The sequence below is a fragment of the Malurus melanocephalus genome, unplaced genomic scaffold (assembly GCF_030028575.1).
Source record: "Malurus melanocephalus ecotype Western Australia unplaced genomic scaffold, MMel_1.1 scaffold_28, whole genome shotgun sequence".
NCBI lineage: Eukaryota > Metazoa > Chordata > Aves > Passeriformes > Maluridae > Malurus > Malurus melanocephalus.
The window spans coordinates 617,304-629,637 of NW_026623260.1; the positions used below are offsets into that span (position 1 = coordinate 617,304).

General features: G+C 52.8%; 1 protein-coding gene across 1 annotated transcript in view; it reads left to right on the top strand.

Moving 5' to 3' along the window:
• Positions 1–6,775, top strand: part of PDZK1IP1 (PDZK1 interacting protein 1) — a 7,548-nt gene extending 773 nt beyond the window's left edge. Inside the window, exons 2-4 of the mRNA XM_057390525.1 lie at positions 3,668–3,776; positions 5,613–5,711; positions 6,199–6,775. Coding sequence (XP_057246508.1) covers positions 3,668–3,776; positions 5,613–5,711; positions 6,199–6,271 — 281 coding nt within the window. The 3' untranslated portion in view covers positions 6,272–6,775. The remainder of the gene's footprint in view (positions 1–3,667; positions 3,777–5,612; positions 5,712–6,198) is intronic.
• The last annotated feature ends 5,559 nt before the right edge of the window (positions 6,776–12,334 follow it).

A 12,334-nucleotide genomic window follows, 5' to 3' on the forward strand; every position in this document is an offset into this window, starting at 1 on the left:
GCTGAGCCCGGCCCGGCTGGGGGACAAGGGACAGCGGTGGAAGAGCCTTTTGGGAACGGGGGAATGCATCCCAGCTCCTGCCTGAGTTTTAGCTCTGGCTTCTCATCAGCCTGGGTGGGTGTCCCGTGGGTTGGGAGGTTTTGCTGGAGCCGGGACATAGGGGGTTCCTACCTGTTTTGCTGAAGGCTGCCACCTGAGATTTGTTTTAGCTGCTTGCACGGGGATAAACTGTTCTGATTTACCTCTGGCACGGCTGTGCACTGAGATGAGTAATCTGTTTTCTTAAGGCTTTTTTTTTTTATTATTTATTTATTTATTWTTTTYTCACTCCTGTCCTTGGGCAAGTGTTGTTCTGGGTCGCTCCCTGAGCGCTCAGATCCTCTTGTTAATCTGTAATTTTGATTATTGCTGAGGAGAGGGAGCAAATATTTTCCTCTGCAAATTGCCCTCTTCTCTTTCCAAAGACWTAACAGAGAAACTTCCTATGGCCAGGGTGTTACTTTTAGGAAATTCGCTGAAGGGCTTCTCTAACGCTAGAAATAATGAGGAATAATTAAAACTCCTCTGGTGCTGCCAAAATCCCGGAAAATTCCCTGCCCCCTTCCCCTCCTGATGCCCCAGCCCTGACCAGTCTTCCTGTGTTTGTTTACCAWCTTGCTGAGGATTTAACAGTCTGGGGTGTCCATTGTCAGCAGAGTTGAAAGTTTTGCTGTTGCTTGGACAGAGTAAAAAAAAAAAAAAAGATTCAGAGCCTGGCATAGCTTCATCAGAGAGTGGCAAAGACAGGCCAGCCAAAGCTTTCCAAGGAAGATGTATTAAAAAGCAGATCTGTCTTCAAATTAGCTGTTGGTTATGGAAATGGAGTTACAACAAGTGCATGGGTTCATTTTGGTGCTGGCCTTGATGTGGTTGGTTCGTAGCTGCAGATGTGTGGAGATATCTGCCAGGGCTGCAGATCCCACATTATTTAGTTTAGGAGATCTTGTTTGTGAGGGAAAACCCCATCATTATCGTGGGTGAAACACAGAGGAGGTGGCAGAGCCTGAGGGACAGGCTGTCCCTGCAGGGCCATCCCCAGTGAAGTGTTTTTCCAGGAACACAGCCCTGTTTCCACAGGTCAGACTCATCCTTTGAGCCTGCAAGGTGTGCTCGGTGGGGCTCCAGCCAGGCAGTGCCCCTGAGGGCTGGGACCCAAATATTCGCTCACTGAATAGATCTTATCAAGCTCTTTCTTCTGCCTGATTCCCATTTCTCCTTTCTTCTGCCCATGCAAATTACCCAGCATGGGATTTTTCGGTATTTCATCCCAGTGCAGAGGCATTTGCCATTCCCCTACCACCCTTATCTCCCCTTGCAGCCAGGCCCTAYGTGGTTTCTCAAAGCCAGAACCCTTTGATTTTGGTTTGGTGTTTTCCCTTTTGGCTTTGGACGCTCTGGAATCTGGTGGAAACATCCACCTGAGCGAGGTCTCACTTCAAAAACATCCTGAGCATGGCTGYTCCAAGGAGGTTTCCTACCACTTTCTTCTCTCTTCCTTTCCTGGAAGATCACGAGACACAAATTTGGCAATTTAAGTCATTGCTGACTTCATTCCCTGGTTGACCTTGAACTCCCTTAACCCCAGCAGAAACCTCACCAAGGGCTGGGCTTAAGGGAGTTCCTCCCACCCCCTTAGGCTTAGGCTTAGGCTGGAAACCCTGGGTCTAGCAGGAAAAATAAACCACAACTAATAAATAAACGTGGCCAACAGCCAAAGGCAGAGCGAGGGAAGGTGCAAAATGAGCCAAAATTCAGCCAGGAGGCAACAGGAGTGTTTGGGGCAGCAGGGCAGGAGTGTCTTTGCCCATCAGGTAGGGCAGAAGGGAACCCATCCCTGCTCTTCCCCACTGTCACCACCCCTGGGTGCCACCAACCCGTGCTGCCACCAGCAGCAGCCTGCTGATACAACTGCATTTCAGTGAAACACGCTGATACAAGAGGGAATTTCCATCTGAATTCCTCCTCCTCGAGTTTCTGCCCCGGGTCTTGCAGTAAACACAGTCTCTGTGGGGAGAGGGGGCTGAGAGATGGGACTCAGAGCTGTTCTCACAGCTTCTTGCCCGAGAGTGCCACTGCTTTCCAGACTGGCACTGCTGGTGAGTCAGCTGGCCAGGCTGATGTCACTTCCAAGAAGAAAAAAAAAACAGCTCTGTTTTGGGGTTTGAGGTTTTGTTGTTGTTATTTATTATTTTTTAAATAAAATTCTCTTTCAGCAAAGACTCAAGGAGCTGGGGGGGAGCTAAGGTCCTCCTTACCAGAGGACAGTCCTCCTCCCAAAATCAGAGAGAGGACAGGAAAGGAGAGCTGTTGGCAGCAGAGCCAGCGTGAAGCTGGCTGTGTTTGAGAAGTTTGCACGYGTGGAGCACTCAGCCTGCTCACATTGCTGCTAGCAAAGATTATTTTCTGTTCATAGCAGAGGTTTGTCTCCTGTGGGACAGAGGAAGTGTTCAGCCAGTGGAAAGCTCCTGAGTGAGACTGAAATACCAATTGCTCATCCTGGGGCAGCTCAGCCTTGCAGTTTTTGGTGTCCAGCTCTAGGTCTGAGTGTCCCAAGGCTGATCTGGGGCTGGCAGGCATCACCCTCCACCTGCCCCACCTGCCTGTGCACAGAGACCACGTTGTGTGCAAGGGTTGGTGCTGTGATCAGCAGAGGAGAAAAAGCCAGCTCTGAGTAAACAGTAATTAAATCTCACAGGGATGTGGCTGCATGGACAAGGTGTCCTTTGGTGCTGATGTGACAGCACTTAGGGATGGGTTTGACAACATCTGAATGCTCCAAAAGCTGGTGGGAGRCAAGGAGCAGCCATCCCAGCAAGGGCTGGGACAAGGATTCCCCTTTTCAGCACCCTGSCCTTGCATTCTTCCCACATCCAGGAAAGCATCTCACAGCCTTCCCACCCATGGCTGGATTCCTGTTTAGGTCKGGATAGAATAAAATAAACTTGTGAGCTATTCCATCCCTGGGGGAAATGGGGATATCCTGGTCAGCTTGGACCACCCCAGAGCTGCTTGGGCCACCACCTCAGCCTGGCCTTTGTGCCGGGGTTACTCCTCTGAATGCATCAACCTTYGATTTCTGTCATAAAACATTTGCTKCTCTAAAAACTTGTTGAAWGCTGCACTTCGCCAAAATCCACAATGACAACTTTTTGCTGTGAGAGTGAGAACCAAAGTTTACACTCTCTCTGTTATGGGGTCCTTATTTTACCAGTCAGTATTTGGAAAATACTCCGGGAATGATGTCTGTGGCCTCTGGGGATGGAGAATGAGGAGTTTGCTGAAACCTCTCTGCCTTCTTTCCTTTGGCAAACATTCTCCTTCCCTCCCTTCCTCCACGTCCCCCAGCCCTTTTTTGTCCCATCACAATGCCTATATATGTATATGTCAGTGTRTATGAGGCCCCAAAGCTGCAAAGCACCCCTTTTCCCCTTTCCACACCGAAAACCCAGCCAAACCTCTGTTAATTGCACTTTATTTCATTTCTATCACCAGGAAAGCCTGCCTGAATTGACAGCAAAGTGTTGYGCTCAGCTTTGCAGGATCAAGCTCTGGGCTGGACCTTGCTGAAGCTGGATGGGRGMTAAAGCCTGAGGCTGAATTTCTAAYGTGTCCCCTCRTTTCCCTGCAGCCCGGGGCAGCCTCCAGCCGTGGTCACAGGGTGTCATCGCAGTGGTYGTGTTCCTGGTCCTGGTGGCCATCGCTTTCGTGGTGAACAGGTTCTGGTGCAAGGATAAAGTGTAAGTGTGGGGGTTTGGCTTGGGCTGAGCTGCCTTGGCACGTGTGGCTTCCAGCAGCCTCTGGGCTTGTGCCAGGGCTGGGAACACCGTGCTTGCTGTGCTGGGAGGTGGGTGGGGAGAGCAAAGACTCCCTGCCCTCATCTGCCTGTCCTGGTCTCTGATCCCTGTTACTGATTGCCAGCTCTGAGCTTGCACCGCACAAACCCTGCTGTGAGAGAGGGCTGTGCTGGGAGCAGGGAGCCACAGCATCTGCATTACATGGGAACATGTTCAGGGGGCTGGCCAAGGCTGGTTTTACATGGCTTTGGGGGAGCAGTTCCCATGTGCCTTATATCCATGGGATAATAACCCTGAACCAGTTTTGCTTGCAGACAGAGCCAAGGGGTGAGAACACCGTGACAGGTGCTGGGAGAAGAGGGAGGCAGTGGCAGCACTCTCYACCTGGAGCCCACGGCACAGGCAAATTTTGGTGTCTTTATCCATCCTAAAAAGGCTCTGTGGGATAGGTTACCTCTTGCCATTCAAGCAGTCACAGGCTGCTGCTCCTGCTCAGCCAAGCAAGGCCAGCTGGCCAAATTACACTAACCTGATCTTGAATCTGAGCCCAAAGGCAGCAGGGGATGGAGATCAAAAGCACCCCACACCTGTTTCCTGGTTCCTCTGCACTGGTGTGGTCACTTTGAGCTTTAGGCTTTGCACCCAGGGGTGCTGCAGTCTTCTTGCACCTCTCCAGGCTGAGGGAGTGGGGAATTGAGGTGTACTCTGATGCTCAGCAGGTCAGCTTTAGCCCCAGGCGTATTTAAAGTGGGTCCCTTTGGGATTCATTCCAGGCCCATGCATTACACAATGTGTATGTATACAAATATATATTTATATGTCTGGTTTGCTGCTGTAGCCTTTGTTTCCCAAAGAGGAGCCTTTGTCCTCACACTGAAGGAGCCCCCAGCCCATGGAGTGGGGCAGGGATGGTGTTCCCACTGCTGCCCATGCCTGGCTGCCTTTTCCCAGCCTGGAGGCAGAGGATGCTGAGGAGGGCTTGAGGAGGGACTGTGCCTTGTTTTAATTAATCTGGCCTTTCTTCAGAAGAGCAGGAGCGAGGCTTGGCAGCCTGGAGCCCTGCCAGCTCTGYGCTGTCACCGTGACAGCAGCGCTCAGCTCCAGCCCTGCCTGCCTATGCCAGGCTGTTCCTTGGAGAAGCCTCAAATTGCCCTTGGGCAAGTGCTGGAGGAGGCAGGAATGTACTCACAGGGTGGATCTGCTCTCACCCCCTGCACCTAAATCCCCCTGTCGCTGCTCAGGCTGCAGGCTTGCCCTGGAGCTGAGMTTTTGGAGCCTGGCTGAGGTTGGACACTCCATCTATGCCCAGTGGTTCCTTCTGCAAGGCTCACTTTTGAGGGAGAGCAGCTCAGTTCTGCTCRCACAGAYGTGCACAAGGAYAGCCCTGTGCCAGGGCTGCAGCACCAGCAGAGCCTTGACTGCTCTCTCCGTGTCCCTCAGGATCACAGGGGACTATTTTGCAACSGACTGGAAAAACCAGTTAGAGGGAGAAAACAAATTGACATATTGACAATGAGTCCTGCTGTCTGCCAGCACCGTGCTGGGAGTCACAGCTGCAGGGACAGGGGCTGGCACTTGGCATGGTCCCTGTGAACCTGCAGTGAGGGTGTTTCTCCCTGTCCTGGTCCTGCTGGGCTCAGCTGGGTGTCCAGGGACAGAGCCACCTCTTTATTGTCCCTTATCATCTCTCCAGTGCCAGATCTGCCATCACCATCGAGGGCTGCTCCCCAGCACGGCTCCTTTGCTGTTCTGTCTCAGCTCCTCTCTTCTCTCCCACAGGGAAAATGTCGAGAACGTGGTGAGTGTGGAGGACAAGCCCGATGCTGTCACGTCCAATGGCCACGAAGGGAGATACCTATCGGCTGCAGCTGATTTCAGGTGAATGYCCTGCTCAGAGCTCCTCCCAAGGCTGCCAGGCTCTGTTCCATSCCCCTGGGGACAGCTCAGACATGCAGAGCTGTGGTCTCACCCACTCAGGCTCTCACACATTCCCTTCACCTGCTTTTTGGGGTTTTATCCTTTCCAGGGGCTAAGCAGAAGGCAGTGAGGGGTTATCCCCTTCTTCCTCATTTCTCCCCATCCCTGCAGTTGAGCCCCTTGATCCATCCACAACCTCACAACCTGCCAYGCCACATTCTTCTTATGCTGCATCACAGCTTTCCAACAGAGGGAACCACCAAAAGTGACCACAAAGATGGTGACAGTCAAAACAGCCCTCACTGAAAATGAGAGCAATTCCCAGCCCCTCCTGCACTGCCCACCCCACTCCTCACTCACCAGCAGGGTCAGGACCCCCGTGGTGCCTTTGGGGAGGCAGATTTTGCTGGGAGAGGGCTCAGCACGGTGCTTCTCCCTCTTGATGCAGGTCCAAAGAGAACCAGCACGCCTACGAGAACCCCGTGGAGCCCGAGGAGAAGGTGATCACCACGGCCATGTAGCAGCTCCCAGCAGCCGCCCTCCTCYTCCTCTCCATTCGCTTCCCGCTGTGGCGATGGGCATTTCCACACAGACCCTCTGCCCTGGCACCCCCGTGTGTGAGGGGCCCTGACCTCTCCACAGCACCACCACCTCCTGATCTTTTCCTTTCCCACCCGTGGGACACTCTGCTGTCTCCAGGATCCACATGGTCCCCAGGAGAGGTCTGGAGGTGCCACCTCTCCTGCCTGGTGGTCACCCCACCTGGTTGGTGAGGTTGATGTCCCAAGTCCCAGGGGGGTGTTGAGCTGTTCAAGACACAGAGAGGGGATCCTGCTGGGTGCCTGGGACCTCCCCAGACCCACAGCTGCCCTCCAGGGAGCTGCTGATGGAAAACGTGCTCTTTTCTCCCCAGTTCACCCTCCTTTTTATGACCTACACCATGCATTTTAATGTCATAACAAACCTTCCCCCTGTACATATCTTCCCAGTGAGCAATAAAGAGAATTGTTGCCTATGACAGCAAAGAGGGTCATTCTGCTCATCAGCCAAAGGATTTYTGGCATCTCTCAGCTCTCCCAGCCTCTGGGCTGTTGGGACAATGAAGGACAGCAKGGAATGCTCCAGAGTCTCCAAGGGACATAAATGGAGGTGAGAGCATCGCTCCCCTCCATTTGCCAGGTGGGGTAACTGAGGCATGAAAACAACCCAGCACTTCCAAATGCTGCTTCATGGCTGAAAGGCAGCGCTCCCTGAATCCCACTGACCACAGAGTGCTGCCCTACAGCCAACTGGGGGCCATTCCCAGAAATGAGAACGGCCGTCACTCACCAATGGTGACCAAAAGTGACCAGGGGCTGCTCTGGGCAGTGCTGCCTGTCCTGGGACAGCTGGCCATAGTGCACCCTGCTGCCAGGCTGCTCATTAACCAGGCTCTGCCTTTTGTTGTGCTGGGGACAGGGCCAGGGCCACCATGGGAACAACGAGCGTTTCTAAGCYGTGGCATTTGGAGATTGGCATGAAACACTTCTTATGCCTCATCCTGGAACATGAGCTACTCCAGGAACATGCAGGGTCCTCTTTCTGACCACCCAGGAAAGGATTAAGGGACTCTGCAATCAAGGGCAGCCCAGCTGGAGCAGCACTGGGATGGGAGGTTTATAAGAGGGGCATTTTTGGCAGCCCCTGGTTTTGGGGGCCTTTAGGGCTCTGCTGTGCACTTCCCACAGGTGAAGCTGCTGATGTCCCTAGTGGTGACACAAAAATCCAGGCAGGAGCCTTCCAGTAACAGACCCACCTTGAAAGGCATTTTCCCTAGAGCTCCAGGTAGGTGAGTATTTAAAAAATGCCATCAAAGACTTGGCATTGAGAAATCACAGCTCACGTTGAGAAATCACATGGGAGTAGAAGAAAACAGGCAGAAGGGTTAGAAGGGTCAAGCTCTCAGATGTGGAGGCAGGATGGCTGCATCCCCAGCATCACATCAGAGTTATTTCCATCTACCACCCTCCCTTGGGCAGCTGGAGGCTGGGCCAGCCCCAGGGTGGCTCCCAGATCTCCCTGCTCGTGCTCCTGATGGATGCTGCTCCCCTGATTTTCCTCTCCCAGGTGCCAAACGTCACATGGGTTTGGAAAAAAAACAAGCTCCCCAAGGTTCAGTGGTACTGCTGCCCTCAGCAGGGTTTAAGATTAGTCATTGCCTGTTCCTGCCCCGTCAGCACTTGGGCTGGGGGTGTGGTGAGAGGAAGGGAACCCATTAATTTTTTACCTCTCTGTTGCAAAAGAAGTTAGCAGTGACACCCTCCTAATGAGTAACAGCAGGAGTTTGTTCCCTGCCCTGTGCACACCGTGAGTGCGTGACGAACGCCCGCGCTGCTCACCCTGCAGTGCCTGAGTGTTTGGGGTGGAGGTGTTTGGGGTGGAGGTGTGCTGAGGGCTCAGCAGGTCTCAGTGTCCCTATCCCCATGGATCCCTGCCGTGGCTGTAGGTCTGAGCAAGGAGCAGGATGGGGTTTTGCTGCTGGGCTTGCCCAGGAACTTCCATTCTTGCTTTTCTCACAACCAGTGCCCTTTTGGAGCTGACTTCCCTGGGGAAAACACCTTGTGAAAGAGCCAGTGCTGTGTCCTAGCAGGGTCTCACCTCCACACTGTCCATGGTGCTGTCCTGCCTCAGTTTCCCTTGCCTGGGAAGCACAAGCCGGGGCTGACTGAAGCTGCCTTCCCACGAGCTGTGCAGCAGACTCGCAGATGCTTCTCGGTGTGATCCTAAAAAGAACAAAAGGGAGCGAGCRTAAATGAAATTTATTGTTGGAAAATCTTAATTAGATTTTAAGCCCCAAAGGGAGAAAAGTGAGGTATTATCTGACACAGCTAATGAGTGTTAAGGGTCCTTTGTTATATTTCTTGTTTACCTTTCTGTACTGGCTGATAGGGCCCAGATCCTCGCCTGTACTGCCATAATTAGGATATCTCATCTCTTGCTGATAGGGTCGGGATGCTCTTTAAAGCACAATGCTGTCTCATCCCTCCCTGCCAGGGTGAGCGTGATTGGGAAGACAACTTCTGGCATGTCAGTGCTGGTGCCTTCCACACCACCCTTCGAGCTGGGGAATGTCCTCCAGGGCCAGGGCTSTACCTGAGAGCCCCCAGGTGATGGGGACACCTCCCACAGCCTTGTTGACCTCTCTGAAGGGCCCTGAGCCCATTTGCCTGAGGGACAAATCCTCCTCAAGCCTCTCTCCATGGAGCATGGAGGGATGAAGATGTCCTTCATAAGCCACCCCACACCCACCAGTGAAGGGAAAGGATACCATGGGTGCTCCATCCTCCCCCACAGCCCATAATGACATTATCTCTGCAGATTTGGGCTTCAGGAAGATATTTAGGGTTGGGTTCTGCTGTAGACAGGATAGTCTCATTTTGGGCAGAAGATATTCAGGATGGTATTTTTTACATTCCCACCTGGTCCCAAGAAGTATCACAGCTTTTCTTTGTGACCTAGAAAGGTGCAACCCATCGCTTGGACCCACAGATAATGGGGTATCTTGTTGAAATATCTGATGTTCCCCCAATCTCTCCTGAGGCTCTGTAGCTATGGGGRATTGAAATGTTTCTGTCCCAGATGCAGTTACAACCCTGGAGCAGTTTGGGCAGGTGGACACCTACCACATAAATTATCCCAAGGTGATTTAATTAAAGACCTGCTGTATTTAGGATAACTGCTGCAGGCCCCAGCAGTGYAGCCTGGGGTTTATACCCTGGCACCGGGCACCTTGACACCCAGAGGTGTGATTTGGATCTCCAGAGGTGAAAAGGGAGCWTTTCCCACCATCCTGGTCCTTTGGGATGGTCCTTTGGGTGGGGAAGAAGCCCAGCCACCCAGGTGGAAGCCRGGAGCACAGCACCGAGGGGTGGCTGTGTGTGGGCAAGGGGGCTGCAAAGTTTTTGGTCTCGATTCAAGCCTCTGAAAGCCAGAAGTAAAATACCATCCATTGTTGGTTTATACACCCGTAGTAGCCAAACAAACATCCCCCGAGCCTGTCCTTATCACTTTATTACACCTGCTAGAGTGAATAGATTAAAGAGGATGGGGGAAGGGGGAGAAARCTGAAGAATCCAGCAGAAAAACTGGGTTTTGGGATTGTTAATTATTCTCTGGGGTCTCTAATCTTTAACTGGCAAACAGCATCACTAACTGTCTTAAAGCCCCTCCTGGAACATCCTGATAATAAGCCATCTGCATGAAGGCACCCCGTTATCTGCCCTCCTCCAGCCGCCTGTGACATGGCTGGAGTGGGAGATAATGAATGTGTGGTGTGTAATAACGACACGTCATTCATGATTATCGGCCTGATACCCAACCTTTTAGCTCCATTGTTTGTGCTTAAAAAAAAAAAAAAGGAAAAAATAAAAGAGAGAAAATAAAAAGGAGAAGGGAAAGAAGAAAAAGGGGAAATTTTGGTGTTATGGATTGTCCCGCGGTCCCCGAAGTGTCTCCCTGCCAAAGGGGCTGGCTCTCGCAGCATCTCCCAGAGGGTTTGCTGGTGCTGGGGAAGGACTCGCCCCTGGATTGGCGGCTGCCGTAGCCATGGAGATGGAGGAGAGAGCTGAGACAGCGCAGAAATGTCACAGCCTGGCAGGGAGACACTCGGGGCGAACTTGSGGGCGATTAGATCTGCTGGCTGGCTGCTGCCCGGCTCCTCGCAGCGCTGCCCTGCTGCTCTCCCAACCGCCCGCCGGTGGCTTGGCACAGGAGGTTATCTTGTACACGCTGCTGTCCAGAAACTGCCACCCTCTGAAGGTGGGGGAGATGTTTGTGCTGCTGGGTTTGACCTGGCTAAGCTGAAAAGTGGAAGAATTTTCTCCTGGTTGCTGCCGCTTTAGGGCTTTATGGTGTGTTGGCACTGCAAGACCTTCCCTCAAAAGCTCTGGTTCTTCAAATTGCAAACCCAGTTTAAGCATGATTCTTAACAGGAACAGATTTTAAAGTGTTTGGCTCAGGTTACCTCAATTATTGTCAGATCTGCCTGGAATAACAATCCAATTTTTTTGCATCCAAAATGGGAGCAGTTTCTCCCCTCTTTCCCGAGCAGATCCCCTCGGCTGGATGTGGTTGGGGTTTGGCCATTCGTAAGGATTGGAAGCACTCCAAATGAGCAGCCTTTGTCATGGCAGTGAATAGGCTGATGGCCCCAAAAACACAGGGCATTGTACAGATCATGGGGTGGCAGCAGATGGGGGATCCTACCCCCATTTCCAAACCAGAAGGTGCTGTAGTGACACCTGTAAGTGCCACCTTTAAGTGCCACCGGAGTGAGTCTTTGTGGCCAAGCACACCTGAAGTTCATTTCTTGGACCACCTGCTGGAGAATAGATGAGCAGAGCTTCAAGGTGTTTTGTTTGTTCCCAAATGGGCACCTGAAATATCTGACAAAGAGGATTTTTCAGTAATGAAAATGTGTTCCCAAGCCACTGCCCTCTGAAGGCCTTGCTGTGCTGGAGCTGGGGAGGGCAGGAGGGTCTGACCTGTCAGAACTGAACCCACAAGCGGTGCCAGGGTGGGATACTGGCATCAACACAACTCCAGTCTCCTTCTGGAGGGAAAAGGAGAGGGCTGGGAGAAGATGAGTTTGGTCTCTTTGCAAAATAAACACCAGCTGCACCTTGTCGGTTCCTCTCAGCACCCCTGTCCCTTCAGGTGCCCAAACAAAGGTCTGSATCCAGCCTGAGGAGAGGTTTGCCTCTCAAACTGAGGATGCAGCAGGCAGCTGAGGTGGGGAGCAGGAGGGATGCAGGAGTTGAGGCAGATGGGGAGATGCTCAGATTTGGCTGTCCTGATCTGGCCATCGGCAGACAGACAGACAGACAGACAGGGATTGGATTCATTGGCACGTGATAATTCTGGTGAGTGAGAGCTACATGTGCAGACTTTGGTGCCTCAGTTTCCCCTGATGCCCGCTGAGTGCCCAGGCCCCCGCAGTGACAAACTCCCCCTGGGCTGTGGGCGATGGCACCGACACGCTGGGGACCGTGACAGCAGWGCCTGCTCCGCTGAGGGTGGGGACAGGGATGTCCCCAGGGACAGGACACATCATCTGCCTTGCTGGGCCTGGCMGTGCTCCCTGCCCAGCCCAGGGGGTTTCAGCAGGGACCAGCGAGGACTTTTCCYGGGTCTCCCACTGCCACCTAGTGATCCTTTTCACATCCCGGACCTGCAGCTCATCCCATGGTCCGCTTGGCTGGTGCTGGGGACAGGCTGGTGCTGGGGACAGTGTGTGTGCCCCCACAACACACCCCATGCCAGGGCCAGGGCTCACCTGCACCCCTTGGGCAGCCCACTCATGCCCTGAGCCCACTCGTGACCTGAGCAGTCAGTTCTCAGCCTCTGCAGAGCAGCSTTTGAGGCAGACTCGTGCTTCCTCTTGGTGCTTGTTTGATTTTGCAAGCTGATTTTTTTCCTACCAACAGGACTTCTTTGTGTGTGGTGTGTGCTTCTGTTTTGCTTTGCTTGACTACAGATAATTTCAGTTGTTTCCTTGTCCTGGAAGTCCAAAGTGAGGGCTTGGAGTGAGATGGTGTGGGATGGGT